Source organism: Cyanistes caeruleus, chromosome 1 (assembly GCF_971803275.1).
Source record: "Cyanistes caeruleus chromosome 1, bCyaCae1.hap1.1, whole genome shotgun sequence".
Lineage (NCBI taxonomy): Eukaryota > Metazoa > Chordata > Aves > Passeriformes > Paridae > Cyanistes > Cyanistes caeruleus.
Window position 1 is genome coordinate 96,069,324 of NC_141701.1, and position 20,943 is coordinate 96,090,266.

A 20,943-nucleotide genomic window follows, 5' to 3' on the forward strand; every position below is an offset into this window, starting at 1 on the left:
CATGCAATGCATAATTCTGCTCCTGTGCTGGGGTCCCACTCTCCAAAAGTGTTTGGAAGCATACAAGCCAGGCAAGTATACAAAGTCAATGTGAACAACCTGATTGATACCTAAGAATACCCTTTGTTCTTGTGTGTGGCTTGAAAAACTCTTGAAATTTTATGGTACATTTGACCTTCAGTAATGGCAGTGATTTTATGTTTTACTAAAAGGCAGTTATTGGGGTGGTGTGTCCATGTACCCAGATGACTCTGGGTCTTTGTTACTGAGCAATACTCTTATTTTTAGGTAAGAAAAGTTGCCTTTAGCAGCTTCCCAGTCTGGTGTTTCTTGATGGAGATGCTAATTTCCTAGAGAGAGAGAGCTCCACGAAAACAGCCTTTAAATATTGATGAAAATCAGGAGCTGTACCATCTCTGAAAAGAGACAGGCAAAGATGAAATGGCAACATAAAAATACACTTAGCATCTGAGAACTCAGGCTGCTCTGGGTCCGTGTGGGGTCAGGCCAGCTCGCTGCCCGCGTTCAGCTGTAACTATTGAGCACGCCAACACGCCGGTGCCCTGCAAGGGCTGCAGGTGGGCTCACACAGGTGGCCCTCCAGCTCCTCATGCCTTCACCCCCACCACCAGGATGTTGTGATAGGAGGGGAGAAGCTGCTCTGGCTCCCGGGGCAAGGGGTAAAGAGTCCCTGAATCCCTCGGACACTTAGGACTCGTGCAGGGTAGGTGCCCTCCCCGTCGGAAGCCAGCGAGCCCGGCGGGCCGGCAGCGGCCCCGCTCCCGCCGCGGCTGCCGGAGGAGCGGGGGCGCGGCCGCACACGGAGCGCTCTCACACGTGCCGGGCCCGGGTCCGCCCCTCCGCCGCTGGGAGCACCCGGGGGCGGGCGAGCTGCTCCCCGGCGCGCCCGCCCCCGCCGCTGGACGCCGAGGCATGAAGAGGAGCGTCCCCGGCGGGCGGGCTGAGGCGGCTTCGGGCCCTGTGCGGCTGCGGACCGGCCGCCCCATGCCGGCTCCGTCCCCCGCGGCCGCTCGCCGCCGCCCGCTCCGGGATGGAGGCGCAGGGCAGCCGCCGGCGGCAGCTCCCGGTCCTGCTGCTCTGGGGTAAGTGGCTGGCGGGGCTGGCCGGGGGCGTCCCGGCGGTGTCCCGGCCGTGTCCCGGCGGTGTCCCGGCCGTGTCCCGGCCGTGTCCCGGCGGTGTGCGGTGGGGCTCGCCGCTGCCGCCCCGGGACTGCTGCACCGGGAGCGGCCGAGCATCCTGCTGTGCGCGCCGTCCCCGAGGGCGCTGCTTTCTGCCGGGGCGTGGGGCCGAAGTTCGGGGAAGGTGGGAGCGCCCTCACTGTGGCCGGAGCATCCCTTTGGGAGGGGGTCTGCGGGCGTCCCTTGCCGAGGGGTGACACAGCGGGGATCGCCTTCCCTCCGCGGCTCTCCATCCCGAGCAGAGCGGCGGCTTCGCAGCGAGAGCGTTCCGGGCGCGCCGGGCGGGCGCAACCCCGGGGCGGCTGGTGGTGCCCTCCAGCATCCACATCGCCGAGGGGAGTCCCCGAACAGAGCCCTCAGGCCCCGGGGAAAGCATCTCAAACTTCTAGCGTTACGTAGGCTTTCCCTCTTGGATCCCACATGGATTCTGGGGAGGTGTGTTTGGCTGTTGGGGAAGGTTTTTTTCCCTGCAGACTGAAAGGCTGATTGCTGTTAGAGTAGTTGAGTTCCAAGCACGTAGTTATCAAGCACAGGTATCCTTCAGATCTTTCACTTAGAGTGCCTCGGCTGCTAGAAAAGCTGTTTTATTGTTCCTTGTCAGGTAGATTGTTTTAGGGCTCTCAGATTTAATGTGTTGCAGTCATCTAAAGTTGCCAGAGGTCGGCTCTGATCGTCTTCACTCGATAGTAAACTAAGAGATGTAGTTGATTTCTTTGTGAGTCACACTTAAGGGACAAAAATTAAGGCCTTTAGAAGATGTATCTGAGGACTTCAGAACTTTGTTTGCTATTTTAGACCCCTTCCAGAGTAAAAAGCTGGTAAACACTGCACTTATTCCTAGGGAAAGACCCACAAACAAATGGACAGTGTTCAGTAGCATCATCATTAGCTGGTCTGTCAAAAGAATGTCACATGCACAAGCTTCTGATTCTCTGTGGCTTGCGGACTTCTAAAATTTTACCTCAGCTGCTCAGGTTTCTGTTATTCCTCAGCTGAAAAGGAATAAAAAGGTGGCCAACACTTGTCTTGACACATGAAGGATTTATGCAGTCTTGAACTTAGGGAACTAGACAATAATCTTTCTGTTTGGGAAGATATCTTAATGTTACTGTGATTTTTGCAAAGCAAAATTGCCCACTGGACATTTATTTTCAGGGATTTACTAGAGTGAAGGACAGTGTCCCTGTGGCTCAGGAAGCTACAGAAGGACATTTTTTACTAGAGAGACACAGATAAATGAATTGTACTAGGCATTTTAACTCTGCTAGTTCCATTCCTAATAGAATAACACACAGACAAAAGGTTTTAAGAATATCTGTTAACTGATAATGCATTACTTTTGCTTGGAATTGGAAAGGGTATAATCAAGAATGGATGAAATGAGACTAATTTCCTAGTAGAAAAACCATAGAGTTTTAGGATGTGAAATCAGTTTTTTTAATAAGAAAAGCCTAAAGTGGTAGAAAACTAAATCTATTCTTTGGGAATACAAACACAGTTTAAAACCAGTTATTCTAGAAGAATTTTTTCTTTAATTGAATGGTTATTCCCAATGGCTTCTTTTGATTAGGCAGAGAGCTGTGAGCTCTGTCATTAAGGTGAAACCACCAATCCTCAGTGTTGAGCTCAGTGAAGGCAGTGGGAAGCCCATCTGGGTGGGGTGTGAGACTGTACTTCTGTAACCTCAGACCACTCCTTTCTGTCTCTTTCTGCCTAGGACTCTTGACACATTGTCTCTATGCATAACTACCTGTTGTGTTGTCCGTCTTTAGTGAGGATGGCAAAAAAAGGCAGTGTGTTGACTCAGTGATTGTAGAAGAAGTTGGATTTGCCAAGTGTGGAGTGTATCACAGAGTGCATCAGCTGAGGTACTTGGTGCACAAGCATGTGCTCATTGCTATGAAGTGCTGATAAGCATCCAGGTGGGGAAGAGCTGGAAACACCAGCTGTCAAGTGAATCCCTCTGATTTGCTTAGCACAACTGTAGATACTTAGAAGATGCCGACTGTGGAATCAAAGCACCTAAGAAATAATCTAAGAAATAATGTTGTATTTACCATCATGCTAAATTCTCTTATTCTAACTCTGTGTATGGAAACTGAGGTAAGAAGAAACGTTAGGGCCTGACCAAGACTTTCAGCAGACAAAGTGGGTTTTTTACACAGGTCATTGTTTTGGAGTCTCTGCCCAAACGTTTCTCCTTCATTATTTACGTAACACCTGCATTTCAGTGGTACTATTTATATTTGTGTTAAAAGATGCTACCAGAGTAAAGCTGGGTACTTTTAAATACTCATATCAAGAGAGATGGTGTGATCCTTATCTGGAGCAGCTCTTGTATGCAGATTTCAAAGATTGTTAGTAGGCTTTTGCATTTCATAATCTTGTTTTCACAGAGGTTAGCCAAGCTTAGTGCTTTGGTCAGAGGTGAGCAGCTGGACAGTTGGAAACACCTGGGTCCCAATTATATTTTTACTTTCTGTTTTAAAGACTACAGCTCATCTGCAAACAATAATGAGAAAGCTGTGTATAAAAGTCCAAATTCTGTAAGGTCCTGAGCTCCCCTTGTGTGAAACATGGCCTATGTAAGTCCTGGAGAGTTTGGATTCCAATGATGGGAAAAAAAAAAAATACCCAACAGGAAACAATTTTAGTGGGTTAAAGTTTGAAAACCAAATCAAGGGGCTTTTTTTTCCATTATTTTCTTATGAATATCATGCTGTTCTGCAGCTGCAAAGGGTGGAACAAAGAAAGGGAATACTGTCGTAGGAGTTCTGAGTTTAATACACCCAGGCAAGCGTGTATGTGTGTAAAACAAATAAACCTTTGCAAAACAGAACATCTTATTCTGAGACAGACCACAGAGTTCTAACTAAAACACTTCTCTACTGAAATGATGCCTCGTTTTCTAAAGATTTTCCACACTAGGCAAGCGGGAAAACAGGCAGCAGACCCCACCAACATCCATTCTGAAAGCAAAGCATCTGGTGTAAATGCAGCCTGTGTTCCCATTTGCTGTAGGATCCAGGCATTCTTCCCACCTCCCTTCACCCTGGTTGTGACTCCTGGTTCTTTTATTTGGGAAGGTGTCACTTCTTTCCTTTGATCTACACATGCAGCAGGGGACAGGTTCATGCCAGCTGCCTTGAGAGGGTGAGTGGCAGGACTGTCCCTGTGGAGGCAAGTGGACTGCAGGTGGTAGCACAGAACATCGAAAGTTTGCTCCCAGCCCTCGGGAGGAATGGCACTCCGTTCTTGAAGGTAGCTCCAGGCTGAAAGTATGGAGGAGAAAACGGGCTTTTAAACCCTGATTTACAGCAATGAGATCTAACCCTGGAAACCATTTAGCTAGTAAACTCTTGCTTCAAAATTAATAAGATCTCGCTATCTACATCCTGATTAAGGTTTTAAATACCTTTGGTGTCTCAGGGCTTTGCCTATAGGTTTGTTTTGCCTGTGAGGCAAATCACAAGGGTCTAGGAAGTGGAGACAGAATTTTACTTTGAGATAGACAGGTACTGCTGTAGGTGCAGATACACACAAACTGCATGGTTTGAAGGAAAGGCTCTTGAGCTGGGCTCAAGGGGAGCTATGGGAGGTTTTGTCAGTTGAGTTGTGTTTAAGCATTGCACCACCAGTAGCTTTTGTACCGTTTGTGTTTCAGTTTCTCCCACCTATCTGCTGGTAACTGAGATGATTCATGGCTTGAATTGCAGACAAATGAATCAATTTCCAGTTTGCCTTACCAAGGGAAAAAATGCAAGGAGTGGTCCCTTACAAAACATTTGCTACCATCTGTGTCTTGGCTATTGAAATTAGTACTTGAGAGACGCATGAAGAAAGCAAACTGTGCTTTCATTTAGGGCTCAGAGAGATTTTCACAAGCATAATGAAACCTGTTTCAATTCACACCCTTTTAGTTTAGTGAAAGCTGTCACATGAACCATTTTATTTCAGAACAGAATTTTAGAAGTGTATTATTTTGTGTTTTATGGAAACAGCCTGTCTTTTCTAAAATAAGAATCTCTTCACAGTCAGGCTTGCATTGAGATAAACTGGAGAATGTAAATGGAAAAAAAGTGACATTATTTTAATGTGAATATATATGTAGAGCAACCTGAAAGCTGCTTGAAGGACTCTTAGGTCTTCTGTGGAAATGTGCAAGTATGAGGAAAGAAAGGAGAAGCAAAGTGGAATAGGAGAAAGGCACCCTTTCAGAAGTTTTTTAGGCTTAATCTCCTTGCATATGCTGGCTTCCTTGAAACCAGTCTGAAAAGAGGAGACAGCTTTTTTCCTTGCTAAAAACCTCAAAAGAAAATCCAGTGGCACTGTTAGAAATGATCCAAAGGATAGAGAGAGCTGCTTAACATGATCTATCATATTGTCTTGGACAAGGGGCATGCCTGCATAACAGCCCTTGGCCCCAGTTTGTCTCCAGGAATACAGAATTTTGCCTGTATGGAGGCAGATTGATGGCCTTCTGCAGATGGGGTGTCACTTTCTCCCCCATGCTCTGAGCCAGGGGGACTCTCACCTGAAGAGGAAGATGTGGTAGGCACTGCTGAGATCCTAGCAGAGCACCAGGCTGATGAAAGCACATCTATTTTGCATCTGACCAGATTAAGCTGGCTGAGCAAAGGACTGTGCAGAAGCACTGGGCCCTACAATAAAGGATCTGTCTTAAGATTTTCACACTCTAATAAATGTGACTAATTTGCCTTTATTTTGCAGAGCATTATCTGTGGGCAGTGTCAGAATAAGTAGTGTAATTAGCACTGGCCTGTAATGACTGTCACTTATTGTGTGAAATTATTTTGTTTCCAAACATCACAACTGACAGATTCCTTTTGTGTCCAGAGATTCCTTTTCCATCCTTTTGTGTCTCATGCTAGAGACTCTAATTGTTATGAAATACTATTGCATTGTTGTTGTCTCAAAATACGTAGTTTGAGATTTGGCAGGGTGTGCAGCCTTTTTCTGTAAGCAGAAAGGGGAAGATATTTCACAGCTATAAAATGTTTTGAAGAGATGGGGAGATACTGGAATAGGAAATGGAACCTTGTGGAAGTCATTCAAGTGGTCATCAATAGGACACAAAACTCAGGTTTCTTCTCAGACTTCAGCATTTGGACTTAAGCTTTGATCTGTAATCATCTCTCTTGCTCTCGCTCTGTGACTGGAGAGTGTCCTCAGGGCTGTTCTCCTGATGAGGAGTATGAAGGGCACTTGGGTGCTTGCACTTGGTGGTGTCTGAAGAGCTGTGGCTGTCTCTGGGATACCCAGACATGTCTTCTGTAGCTCTGGGGTGGAGGTGGCCCTTTGCTCAAAGGGGACCTTTGAGGATCCTTCACGTCAGGGCTTTGCTGTCTGGTAGCCACGTGGGGCTGTGGGAGAGATTTTCTCTTCACGATTGTTTTTGACAAATGGCTACAAGTGTCTTTCCACATGTCTTTGAGTTCATAAGCTGTTCCAGCTTTACTCCTCAAGGATCAACATGTACCAAGAACATGACATGTCCTATTTAATATTAGAAGAGGTTTCTCTAAATGTATTTAGCAATGTGCATTGTAAACTTACAATGAAAAAGAATTAAGCTTATGTTTTCAAGAGAAATAAGAAAAGTAAATTTGTTTTGGCTTTCAGTGAAGAGATGCTCAAAGCCTTTATTTCCATGGAGTCATCAACTGTCATTCAATATGTGTGAAACCTCCTCTATTCCTGTTTTATATTTAGAAAGCAGATCAATATTTAGTTTTTTTATAAGCTATGTCTGTATTTCAAGCTAATACAAAGTCAGAACTTACTGTATTTGTGTTAAAAAATAATGTAAATCTCTTATTTTTGACCAGTAAACCTAGATAGATTTGCATTCAGGAATGGTAATGTTTGCCACATTAGTAAATGTGGCTGCTGAACATACTTGCAGGGCTGTGTTTGGGGTGGGAATTTTTTACCATGAAACACTTAGTGATGCACAATGAAGTAGAGATAATATTGCTGGAATAGCCACTGGTCTAGTTTCTTTCTTTCTAGTTTAACTGGCTCCAGTGTAAAACCAGAAGCAGCAAAAAAAATCAGAGCATTGCAAATAAAGGTCAAAAGAAACTTAAGCTCCTCAAAATACTTGTTTGTATTGTAAAATGTTTTCTTTCTGTATTTTAAGATTTTTTGGAAGGAAATCTCTTTTCTTAGATTTAAATATTTTTCAAAATGGGGAGAGGAATCTCTGTGAAGTAATGTGACATTTTAGACTTCCTATTTTCCTTAAGTTTTAGTTAAAGTAGGTTCTTTTCAAACTCCTCTTTGTCTTACCTTTCTGATGGAGCAGTACAGAACAGGTGGAATGGGCACTGCAACACATAAGGGTGCTTGATGCTCTATGGCTCATGCTGTTCCATGCCAAATATGCCTGTGCAAAATTCAGGTTTTCTTTTCCTTCCAGCTACTTCATACTTTATCATGCAGTGATTTAGAAAACAAAAACTTGTCAAAGAAATAAAAAGTGCTGGTAGGAACAGTGTAAAAGAAACACCTCTTGTAGGAAATAGGGGATTCTTGCAGTCTTGAAATGTACACTGGAAATCTTTATGAAGAATATCTGTCTTGAGTAGATGTTCTAGGCTTGGTCCAGAAATTACTGTAAGACCTTCTTTACATCATTTTAGAAAAGATCTGGAAGATGTGAGGGATTCCTTCTGGTGTCAGTGTACCACTCCTCAGCTGTATACATAAATTAAACTCTTTGTAACTTCATGAGTAAAAGTAATGTTGACACATTTGCAAAACTAGAGGGAAGGGAGTACTTCATTCTTATCTACTCTCCTTTCTACTTATTTCTTGCATGAGGATTTTCCTCAGGCTGTAGGCAAAAAAGTTTGACTGCCATATGGGAGCAATGCCACAGAAAATACCAGGCTTAGAACATCTCTGAGACTGTGAAAACAGGCAGATTTAGCTAACCTGCTTTGCAAGCCCACTGATAGTGTTGGAGCTAAACAGACCCTGATCTGTAGATGAATAGAGAATAACCAATATTGTTCAATCTGCTGTTGGCCAAGGCCAGGTCCATCAGTGGCAGTGGGAACACTTCTGGGATTACACAGTTGAGACGCGGGGTAAAAAAGCCTGCTGCAGAGCAGCAGCTGCAAGTGTGGAGTGAGAACATGTGTGAGAATCAACTCTGGTGGGTGCAGAAGGTGGGGGAGGAGGTGTTGCAGGAGCCAGAGCTGAAATCCCCCTGGCTGAGGACCAGGGTGAGGCAGCTGTGTCCCTGCAGCCCATGGAGGACCATGTGATAGCAGAAATTCACCTACAGCCCCTGGAGGGCCCCATTCCCAAACATGTGGATGCCCAAAGGAGGCTGTGACCTTGTGGGAAGTTTGCAGGCTCCTGGCAGGACCTGTGGAAGCACCCACACTGGTGCAGTTCATGAAGAGCTGCAGCCTGTGGGGATGACTCGTGTTGGAGAAGCTTGTGGAGGGCTGTATCCTGTGGAAGGGATACAGCACTGGAGTAGGGGAAGAGTGTGAGGAGTCATCCTCTTGAGGAGGGAGGAGTGACAGAGACCATGTATGATGAACTAACTGCAGCCCCCATTCCCCATCCCCCTGAACTACTCCAGAAGGAGGAGGTAGAGAAATTAGAAATGAAATTAGGCTTGGGAAGAAGAAAGAGGTAGGGGAAAGGTATGTTAAAAATTGGTTTATTTCTCATTACCCTACTCTGATTTTTGTTGGCAGTAAATTAAATTAATTTTACCATGTTTAGTCTCAAAGCCCATGATGGGGACTGTTAAGTGACTTCTCCCTGTCCTTGACCCATGAGCTTTTCATTATGTTTTCCATCCTCCTTTCCAGCTGAGGAGGGCTGTAATAGAGTGGCTTGATAGGTACCTGGTGGAATGAATTAAGTAATTTCCTGTGTCAGAATCCGTTGCTTTGCAGTTTCCTATATACACCTAGGAAAAATCATGATGTGCAGGGATCATGGTGCCACGTAAGGATCTGTTTTCAGTGTCTTATTCCTTGGAGCAAGGGTACTGTTGTAAAAAGCTGCTCACACCTACTGTGAGCAGGTACGTATACAGCAGTGTAAGTAGACATGTGGAGCTTTGAAATTTTGTTAGTGTTTCATTGTTCTTGTGAGTTTTTCATGCAACATGTCATTTTAAATATTCTGTGATCATGTAGGTAGAGTATCCAGGGCTCTGGAACCCTGGTAGTCAAGCTGGGATGCTGAAGAAAAACAACCCACATTTGGATGGTCAGGCCAACTTAATATTTCGTAGTAGGCATAGAATTGAAAGAAAACATGACTTCAGTGGAATCCTATTGGTGTAATGCCTCCACATGGTATATAACAGCATTAGGAATCTGTGAGAGGAGTACATGAAGCATCAAGAGAAGGTGGATGTGCAGGATGGGAATTTTTGTCATCTGGTCAGAAAAGGAAAAAATAATTTTCCCAGGCCTTCTATGAGTGTAGTATCTTGATTTAAATGTTCTGCCTGTCAAGGGAAGAAGGAACTTGAAATGTCTTCAAGCATCCCATGGTTTTAAACACTTCCTCAGGAGGGAGTGTGCAGTGACCCTTGTCTGTGAAATCTTCATGGGTCATTTCCCCTTCCCAAGTAATTAAAAAAAAATAGAAAAGGAAAAAAAAAAAAGGATTGCTTGACTTGTCTTTCAGGCTACCTCACAGGAGCAAACTGGACCCTCTATTGGCCTTGAGGGACTGGTGTTTCACACTCTTTCACAGGTGGAATAAAGTCTGTATTTGTGCTGATTTTTTTCCTTATTGTTGGGAAACCTTACATGACATCAGATTTTGTGTTTTCCTGCCTTTTTGGCTAATGACAAGCATCTGGGTTGCAATAATGCAATTAGCCATTAGATCAAATATGTGCTTCCTGGTAATCAGGTGATACAGTGTCAAGCTGAGGACCTGGATACAGATGGCCAACTTCAGGGGCTGTCACAGTTCTCATGTGGTCTGGGGTGTGTGTTTCGCAACAGTAATTGCAAGCTGTCTCACTGTTGAGGGCGGTGAATCAGAGTTATGTTGTTTCATTAGGTGATGATGTACCTTTCCCATAAATTGCACAGCCAACACATTTCACAATTGTCTTTTGGGCAGAGAGATTATGTTCCTCAGTTCCTTTGGTAACGTTTTCTGAGAGGAGATAGTGGTGAAATAGGTACTGGCACCAGAGTGCTGCTAGCTCACACTATAGTTAAGACTTCTGCTGGTTTCTGCTTGCGACCTTAGACAGACTTCTTACGAGTTCTGTCATTATTTCCATAGTTCATGTTAAATGGAGACCTCAGTAGCAGTACCTCACAAGGCTGTAGTGAACCTGAAATAGAGATGTTTAGGGGGTGAAAAAAAGATTTTTCACTTCCATTTGCTTGAAGTGTATTAATCTGTAGTCATAAATCATGAAGAGCTATGGTCTGGTTGTTCTAGATCCTACACACTTCTGTGACAACTGCTGTATGCAGAGGGTCAGAAGACCAGGTCTTACAGGCAGAAGTTAGATGAAAACAAAGAGCACAAAGCCTTTGGCCGGCCCATAGATACATGGTCTTTGCCTTACGTCCTAGGTAACACACACAGAAATTCAGTGAATTTGGGTTTGTTAGGAATGTGCTTGCCTCTGCTGACCACAGGCGTATCCTGATGATGTGTGCAGTCATCTGGAACCCTCTTCCTTCCACCTTACATCACAGAATAACCTGAGCTGGAAGGGACTCACAAGGATCGTTGAAGTCCAACTCCTGGCCTTGCATAGGACAGCCCCAAGAATCACACTGTGTACCTGAGGGTATTGCCCAAATGCTTATTGAACTCTTTTAGCCTTGATACTGTGACCATTTCCTGGGTGAGCCTGTTTCAGTGCCCAGCCATCCTCTAGGTAAAGAACCTTTTCCTAATAACCAACCTAAGCCTTCCCTAACACAGCTTCAGGCCATTCCCTCAGGTCCTGTCACTGGACACCACAGAGAAGAGATCAGTGCCAGACCTTCCATTTCCACTAATGAGGAAGTTGTAGACCACAGTGAGCTCTCTCCTCATTCTCCTCCAGGCTGAGCAAGCCGAGTGACCTAAGCAGCTCCTCGTGTGGCTTCACCTCACCATCTGGACTTCAGCAAAGCCTTTGACACTAACTCCCATAGCATGCTCCCAGAGAAGCTGGCAGCCCAAAGCTTGGACAGGAGCATGCTTTGCTGGGTTAAGAATGGCTGGATGGCTGGGCCCAGAGAGTGGTGGTGAACAGTGTTGCAGCCAGTTGGTATCTGGTTCTAGTGGGATTCCCCAGGGATCAGTGTTTGTCCCAGTTTAATATCTCTAATGATGATCTGGATGAGGGGATCAAGTCCACGCTTAGTGAATTTTTGGGACACCAAGGTGGGTGCAAATGTTGATCTGCTGGAGGACAGAAAGGCTCTGCAGAGGGATCTGGACTGGGTGGATCAATAAGTCTGAGGTTCAACAAGGCCAAGTGTCCTACACTTTGGCCATGACAATCTTATGCAGCACTGCAGGGTGGGGGCAGAGAGGCTGGTAAACTGCCTGGTGGAAAAGAACCCAGGGGTGCTGGTCAGCAGCTGAACATGAGCCAGAATGGCTGAGAAGGCCAGTAGCATCCTGGCCTTTATCAGAAAGCAGGAGTAGGGAAACAATTCTCCCCCTGTATTCAGCACTGTTGAGACCACACCTTGAGTGCTGTGTGCAGTTTTGGGCCTCTCACTTCAAGAAGGACATTGAAGTGCTAGAATGAGTCCAGAGAAGGGTAGTGGAGCTGATGAAGGGTCTAGAGGGTAAGTCCTGGGTGGACTGGCTAAAGTTGCTGGGGTATTGAGCCTTGAGAAAGGGAGGCTGGAAGAGAGACCATACCACTCTCTGCAGCTGCCTGGAAGGAGGATGTAGCCAGGAGGGGCAGTCTCTTCTCCCAGGTAATCAGTGACAGGACAAGAGGACACAGTCTTCAGCTGCACTGGGGAGGCTGAGGTTGGATGTTAGGAAGAATTTCTTCACAGCAAGGGTGATTTGATATTGGAATGGGCTGCTCAGGGAGATGGTGGAGTCACCGTCTTCTGTCCCTGGAAGAGTTTGGGAAAAGACTGGACGTGGCATTAAGTGCTGTGGTCTAGTTGACAAGGTTGTAGATTGTACTCAATAATCTCAGAGGTATTTTCCAATCTAACTGATTCTGTGATATTTGCAGCCTTTCTTTGGATACTTTCTAATAGCTTAATGTATTTTTTATGTTGCGGCATTCAAAGCTATGCACAGGACTTGACGTGAGGCCACAGCAGCACAGAGTAGAGTGGAACAATCACCCCCCTGGACTGGCTGGTGATGCTATGCTTGTTGCTAAATATCATCTTTAAACTGTTTCTAATGCCACAGATTTTTTTTCTAGCCTAGAAGCAAATGTACTGCTCTTACCCTTCCTTGGTTTTACTTTCTTGAAGGATAGATCTCAAGTCAAGAATCACATTTGTGTATGCCACTTTTGTAAAAGTGCAAAAAAATTTTACTTCAAGCAATTCTGCTCTTGCAATATTTAGTTTATTCACTGTCTGAAAGTCACTGGCTATAAAAAAAGAAGTATTTTACATTTCAGTTACATTCTGCTTTGTCAAAAATGTAATGGGACAGAAAAGGCTTGAAGAAAACACTGTTAAATTTCAGGCTGAGTCATGCAAGTTCCAGTGCAGAACTTATTGTACAGCTGAGAAATCCCTTCACAAGATAGTTGTTGAACTGGTATGTTTAATTTAATTATTTACTTGATAAAGGATTAATTAATAATAAAGAAATATTATATTTAAAATACTGGTTATATATTTATTTAAATAGAGCATATCTGTTTCAAAGTAGTAGAAAACCCATCCAACACTTCTGGAAGTAGACAGACTGTTCAGGAATTCTGTTACATTATTAATATGCTGCCAGCAGTGATTTAAGAACTTCAAAAAATAATGTAAAGGAATTGTCTTTTACATTGTCCTATACAATTTTTATTGCTACTCTGAAAGATTCTTAGTTGAAGCATGAGTTCAGAATGATGGTCACATTTTCTTGCAGTCACTGAACTCTGTCTCTGCAGTAGGAAGATTCTAATGTCCAAAATAGTTAACAGTCTGAAATTACCTTCACAATTTAAAAACAATAATGTAGTGTCTAAAACTGTGATAAGCATTGAGCTGACCTTTTAGTTTTAGGTACTATATTTCTATGACTATATATGCATCCTCCATACTATTGATACAGAGGGAGAAAAAGAGCATTAAAAAAGATTCAGCATCAAAGCAGGAGATAATGCAAAGCTGAGTTCCATGTTATGCTAGCTCTCAAGAAAACTTCTTGAACCCAGAGACAGATCAGTGCACCCTGCCAACAGGTTTACCTTGCTCCTGCCACTCCATATGCTGAGACACATTTTTTTCTGGGCCAGTTTTGAATGCAAGTGTAACACTTCTTTCAAGTACTATATTTATTGCAAGCTTCTGTTTATTCCTGGCATCCTTCCTTTGTGCTGAGTTCCTGTCTCTGTGAACTTTAGTTGCCTCATTTCCTTGGTTGCCTTCACACTGTGTGATGTTGTTCTTGTGTCCTGTCCTGGTCCCCCTCTCCCCATCCCACTCCTCTTAAGAAGGAGTGTCAAAAGGACAGTTGGTAGCCAAGAACAAAAGATGACCTTCTGAGCCATGTATACTGTGCAGAGGGTTATTTAAAGAGAGACAGGTGGTTTAGTTTTTGTACTAATAGCGTTATTTTTCCTTTCCTTCCACTTTTATAGTGGCCTCTGGGCTTTCCCATCAAGTGGTAGGATTTCTTAGCCTATTCAGTCGTGTTTTGGCCACGTACATTTGACTTGACCCCAGTAGGGGAGTTTTAGAAAAGGCTTTGGAAGGCAGCCATGTGATGCTTGTGTTAGCTCATCTTGCCCTTCTGTATTCAGACAGACCCTAGTGAAATGAATCTCTTAAACCTGTGAATGCCCAGGAAACAGATAATAAAGAAACTCTATGCCAATTGTTTTTTTTGATGTAATAGGATGCCTCTTGACATTGTGTGAGAGCATGGGAGAAGTAATTTCCACAGAGAATTTCTTTTGCATTAGATACCCTGTAGTGTCTGCATTCCTGCTAGAGCCCCTGTAATATATGAATTGGGGTGTGCATAAAAGATTGTTGAATTTAACATGATCTTTAACAGTACCCATGCAACAAGTAGCTTTATTCAGCATCTAAATACCAGGAGAAACACTAGACTGCTCTAAGATTGGCTTATTCAGTATTTAAAATCAGGCTTATAAAAAAATGTGGGTATTGAGATTTGATCAGTATGACAAAATTATATAGCTATATATATATAGATTATATTAATAATAGTGTATTTATCTCTCACCTGTGCACAAATCATATGTGCATGATTGCAGAGCAGCAGTTCCCATTTCAAACTCTTGTTTTACTTGCTTTTTTTGACTATATAACTATATATATATATAACTATATAACTGTCAGGACAGTTCTTGCACTGTAATGTGCTGCTGTCAGTGGAACTTCAAGTTCTGCATAAAGGCAGCTGTTTGTACATAATTTCCAGTGGAGATCTATCCTGATGTAGATAAAGATTAAATGATGGTAATCGGCAGGATTGCATTTAAAAAGAGATACAGAGGTAGGTTCTTAACATGAGGTTTAACTTGAGGTCCTTATATGTTCTTTTTGCTTTTGAAAATTATGATTGATACAAATGATGTTTTGAATAAACATCACAAATTTTGAAGAATATGCACAGTATTACATTACTGTAATTGCTGGTTAAAAGGTGCATACAGTAGTTTTATCTGTTAAAATAAGAATTGTTCTGAGAAAGTATGGGAGCCACTCAAAATATCTTGCTATACTATCAGTAATAGCATCTTGAAGAAACATTCAGACAAGAGAAAATTGTAACAGTTCACTCATACATTTACACAAGATTTTCAGAATCGTTCCTAAAACATGTTTGGAGAAAGGTGGAGTAGAGAGAACACATAGCAATTCATATGCCGCTTCAGATTTATTGAAGTAGTTTCAAGACAGACATTTAGTGCTTCTTTTAAGCCTCTGTGAAAAATATCAGTGAATAATAACAGTATAGAAGGAAAATAAACATTGAGAAATATTTTTCCATTTCCTAGAGAAAGATTATATATCTGACAAAATTACAGGACAGTTACCCTGTCATGTATCCCAGTTGTGAATTTTCATGTGGCTGTGAATCTCATTTTGAACTCTCTTCTTAGTGTCAGAATGATGTCTTTTTGCAAAAGGAGAGTAGGTAATGAGAGGTTATAGTGAAGGTCTAGGATGAGATTTTTCATATACAAAATCTTGAAGAAGATTGTGAATAAAAAAATTGGGTTTTTTCCTCAATTTCAGTCTTTTCTATTACTTTCTCCTACTTTATATTTTCTTTTTCTTTCCAAAAGCTCTTCAGTGCTATTTTTCCTCATCCTTCATTTGATGATACTTTGCTTCACCTCTTGCTCTGGCTCTAACCTGGTTGTTCCCTTCCCATCTGATTCAGCTGACGCTAGGGATGATCACACATGCTGCTACTGTGTATGGAGACAAAAAAGTGAGCAGCTAGTTCAGGCAGCTAGTACAGTTAAGCTGAACCCCCTTTTCTCTCCATGAATGTTAGCTGAGGTAGGAGGGTGTGCCAACTGTTTTATTTTGGGGTCTTGGTAACACTTTTCAACACTGACCCATTTTGCTGCTTCTGTGAATCTTCTAATGAGAGGTGTCATTGCATCAGCCTTTCCAGAAAAAAGCTAAGCTTGCCCCATCTTAAGAGAGCTACTGGAACATTTTTATGGAAACGATCATGGCCAGCATTCTGTAGTCTCCTGATTAAATCTTTGTTATGAGTTGAGTATCTCAGAGGAAAAAAAATAGTTGGGTGGTGCATGGTAATCTCAATGGCTGTTTTACCCTTCTCTGAAGGTATGTGGGCTCTTTTGGTTGAGAATAGGTGAAAAACATCCTGTGTTACTTTGCTATGAGCAGATCAAAAATTGCAAAAAACACATTTTCTTGTGGATAGGAGGATTTGTGAGGACTAACCTGTAAGCCTTTTTTTCAGTATTTGGCTTTTCACTGACTTCCTCACTGACACTTGGGGCAGTCTGGTTCTTTCTAGTTGTAAACCCTGTATTTGTCTTGCTGTGGTTTTGTGAGGATTACTGCAGCCATAACTATGAAAGATCTAGAGCATAGTGATAGGAATTGATAGAATAAGAACTGCAGGTGCAGTCTGTGGCCTTCCAGGGTGGTCCCTGGGGTAACTATGTGCACTCTACACTGTTTACCCAGAATGGGTGGGTTTGGGTTCTTTTAATGTGATCTTCAGTCTTCTGCGGTCAGTAAGGCACATTTTCAAACGAGGATTCAAGAAAAACCTACCCAGGGAATCAAGTATATTTATTAGTCCATCTGCTAATAGCCTGGAAAGAAAAATGCTCTATTTGTGAAAGAGATTCAGCCATCATAGTGTGTTATGGAGTTTCATCTCTGTGTTTGGATGCAGGACAATTTTCCGATGTGTGGATTCCTGCTCTTCACAGTACATTCTGGCTCGTTAGTAACTAAGACAGAGATTAATGCTTTTCTGGAAGAAAAATATGTTCCTTAGAAGGATCTAAATTCTTCTTGCATGCATGTACACAGTAATTTTCGGTTAACTCTGCTGACAGCTTGGTACATCCCAGTGACTGTGGTGTAGATTAATGACTGGCACTGATACTCTGCTATGTATATCTTGATTCATTTTACTGGGGTGCCATGTATGAACAGGGAGGCACCCATCTGTGTGAAATCATTCATTTAATTTCTGATGTGAGGTTAGCTCTATAAAGATTTGTCAGCAATTTTTATTTTTCAGTGGGACATCAAAAATAATTGAAGCCATGTCCCCGTTAGCTGTTAAAAAATCCTGGGTGGGGCTGGAGCTGTGCAAGCACAGTGGGCTTCTGTGAATTTCATCCATCTGGATATACTGGAAATCACTAATCAAAAGGCTTCTTCCATTGGTATAGTCTGTTTCCATTTAGATGCTCTTCTGACATACCTGTGTTAGTACAACTTCTGCATAAGAAGCTTATAGGTTTTGATTGTAATGTTTTAAAAGATGTGTGATGTCACTGTGCAAAAGCTGGAGACTTAAACACAGAAATATACTTTTAATGGGGAGAGTACACACTTAGAGTTGGATTTTTTTTCAATGGAAGGATTTTTTTCCCTCTACTGTTAGAATGTGCAGTACACCTATTTTTTGAGTGTATGTGTTATCTGATTGAACTTTTTCAGCCTTAAGAAGCTTGAAGTAAAAATTGCCTTGTCCCTAATCCTTAATATTAGAAATGAGAGGAAGGAGTGGTGTATACAGACCCATAACAAGTCTGACTCAGCCACTTAAAGGATTGATAAAAAGGAATTTAAAAACAATGTTCTCTAAATGCTCATTATTTCATTCAGACACACTCTTTAAGAAAACTGGAACTAATTTTTGAATTAGCATTTTGAATATTCTGTTGAAATGTAGTGATCCTCTGCTTGGCTCGTAGTTGCACTAATCCTTTTATATAAGAGTATCTAATTAATCTCTTTTTTTTTTTTTTTTTCCCCTCCTAGTTAATGGTCTAATGACACTTGGATTTGCAGGTGAGTTTTACTTCAAAAATTCAAACTTCTGTTTCTGTTTTGCTAATGGTTGGCATTTGAGAAACACTTCCATCCTATCTCATCTCATTTAGTCAACTGTCATGCATTTTTCTCAGCTGGTTTTTGTCCTTGGCTGTATGCAAAGAGAGTGCTGGTAGTGTTTTGTAAAGGTTGTTCTCAATAGTGATGGTGAAACTGCAGAGTTATCCATGATTTTGAACTCTTTTGGTCAGGGATTTAGACAGAAACTCTCATGTCATCAGATTGCGCTCAAGTGACTCTGATAGAGGTTTTTTTGATATGACCCTGCAAAACATTGAAGTTTTAAATACAGACAACCAAAAATACTGAGGGCATGGAAAATCCAGTCAAACACTCTGCTGGAAAGGGGCTGGAGTAAATCGTCAGCACACGTGACGTAGTGGAAGAAAAACTTACACTCTGTTGGATTTGGTTTAAATCAAATGATGGCTGGCTGTTAAGAATACCCTGTCAGAAAAAGCAGCTTTGTGTAACTTTTGTTAAAGCATCAGTGCAGGATTTAAGTTGAGAGCTATGCAATTTTCATATCTGGTTTTGAATTCTGCACAGCTTTAGCATTCACAGGTCTAGCTGTGGAATGTGTAACTGGTAACTGCTGTAGCTGACAGATGAGTTGACAGAACACTTAACTAGGCAGGATCCATGTTACCATGTTAACTTCCCATGGATAAAATTATGCTGGTAATCTTCACCATTTCTATCACTGGTGATTAATTGTTGTTCTGACTTTTTGCCAACATGGATGAAGGCTTCATGTCAGCTGTAAGACAGCTGAGAGTCAGACACGATGAAGGAGCAAGGATTAGGTCCCAGTGAATGAGCCATACACCTGGAGAGGTTTGTGGTCTGTAGGAAGTTGTAAACTTATGGTTTCAGGTGCAGCATAGGCTGTCCCATTATGGCCCTGATGCTCTTGGCAAATATGTGAAAGCAAAATGTTTATTTGGCCAAGATGAGATGGTTATTTGTCACACAGCATCACAGAGAGAGTGACCACCAGCTAAGGAGTCAGCTGTGATGGCTGGAGTTAAATTGCAAGGTGCTACTGCCCAGGCTCCGAAGGAGCCAGCTCCTTCCTGGGTGAAATGATCTTCACTCAGGCCTGTTTTACAATCACATGCCTTATTGCAAATGGAGATACTCAAACTTCTGAGTGATGGCTGGTTTATGAAGTGAAGCCTGAGACCAGTCAGCTTGCCTTAGAGTTTGGGTTTTCTTTACTAGATAGTACGAGATGGGGCCATGAGGACTTCTCTTCTTACCAAGCAAAGTCCTGCACTATTTTGACCTCAGTTGGGCACAAGCAATGTGTTTGGCTGTCAGCACATAAAATTAGAACCACCAGATCTTTTCAGCAGTGATAGGATCCTGCTTTCAAAGTAACTAATAGAAGCAAAATAAATACCTTCTCTTCCTGGTATAAATATATTCTCCGTGAATTTTTTTTTTAGAATTAGATTATCGGTTCTCCTTGGATTTATTCTTAAAAAACTCTTCCTCTAGAGCTCTCGGGAGATTCCTTGATATACCAGTTTTATTAGGGTTGCAGTTTTGTTCAGGTAAATACATTTCTTGGATTTCAACTTCTGTGAAGGGAAAAAAGGCCATAGTTTTTTTTCTGATTAATTTGATTTCGGCATTTGTATTAAAGATGTTTATATACATATATTTACTGGTAATATTCAGTAATTTTTTTATACAGAAGAATGGTCAAAATAGTGGCATCTATAGAGATAAAGCAAGAAATGTTTAATGGCTTGATTGAAACAAAATGTTTCAAGCTTATCAAAATCAATCACATTAGTCTGAAGAGAATTTTTTCAGAATTTCAGTTTTATAAGAAATATCAAAATATTATCTTTGTACTCCAACGCAGGCATGTGCTGGGTGAGAAAAACATTTGAGTGATGAAATATACTGGAGTTGCCATTATAGGTTAACAGGCTTGCTCAAGTCAAGGTTAACTCTTCTTTGCAAATAGCTATACACTGTAATTTCAGTATCTGATAATTGTAGATAGTTCCACCCCTCTTGGTGAAGAAATTTTTCCCAATATCCAATCTAAACCTCTACTGGCACAATTTTGAGCTCTTCTGTCACTTGTTACTTGGGAGAAGAGACTGACCCCCACTACAGCCTCCGTTCAGGAAGTTCTAGAGAGCAATAAGGTCTCCCCTGAGCCTTCTTTTCTCCACACTAAACAACCCCAAGGTCCCTCAGCCACTCCTCATAGGACCTGATCTCTAGACAATTCCTTTAGTGGCTATACTGAACGGAAAGCTGCAATTGTAGAAATCCACCCCCTTTAGCTGGTAAGACATACAAATATTTCCAGTGTTAAAGTAATTTCACAGTAGTATAATTAGTTGAATGTGATGTATCTGTGCAAGCTTGAAAAGTGCTTTCTAGACTGAAATGTGGGATTTGGAGATCCAGTTAGCTTTTAACTAAAAATGCAAATGAGTGGTAATGAGTTAGCATGAGTAAGATTAGAAAAGGGATTAGATAGGTTCCTCTATGCTAGGTTTAAAAGGCAGTACTACGTATGGGTATGGTAACCTTTAGTTTTTTATAACAAGTTCTGTTTTTAACATATTTATGTAAATATGCGTTTTGTCTGTTTTCTAAAGTTGCTTAGAAAATTAAATGCTAACCTTATGAGAATGTAAGTGGCAAGTTGGACTCCGTGAACAAATTTGAGTGATGTGTTTGTGCTTCTATTTCAGTGTTTGTGATTAAAGGTGCTTCTGACGTTTCCTAGGTGCACGTCAACAGACTGAGCTGTGCAATGAATCTCTCATGTTAGAAAAGTTGCCTGCCTGTGGAAAATCCTTTGAAGAGATGATGAAGAAAGTGGACTCAAAAAAGTGGTGCAACCTGACAGAATTTATCATGTAAGAGTTAGTTTTGGTTTTAACAGTTCTCCCATAATGCATAAAAATATTTCTGTTCCAGAAAATAAAAACCCTGTGTATTTTGTT

At 42.1% G+C, this 20,943-nt stretch overlaps 1 protein-coding gene across 2 annotated transcripts in view; it reads left to right on the plus strand.

Moving 5' to 3' along the window:
- Positions 1 to 594: 594 nt before the first annotated feature.
- Positions 595 to 20,943, plus strand: part of RAMP3 (receptor activity modifying protein 3) — a 41,627-nt gene continuing 21,278 nt past the window's right edge. Inside the window, exons 1-3 of one of the 2 annotated variants that reach the window (XM_086843504.1) lie at positions 595 to 724; positions 17,891 to 17,920; positions 20,724 to 20,856. In XM_086843504.1, the coding sequence (XP_086699630.1) occupies positions 17,902 to 17,920; positions 20,724 to 20,856 (152 nt within the window). In that variant the 5' untranslated portion in view covers positions 595 to 724; positions 17,891 to 17,901. Of the gene's footprint in view, positions 725 to 911; positions 1,104 to 17,890; positions 17,921 to 20,723; positions 20,857 to 20,943 lie in introns of those variants that run through there. The other variant, XM_086843497.1, reaches the window with a different exon arrangement.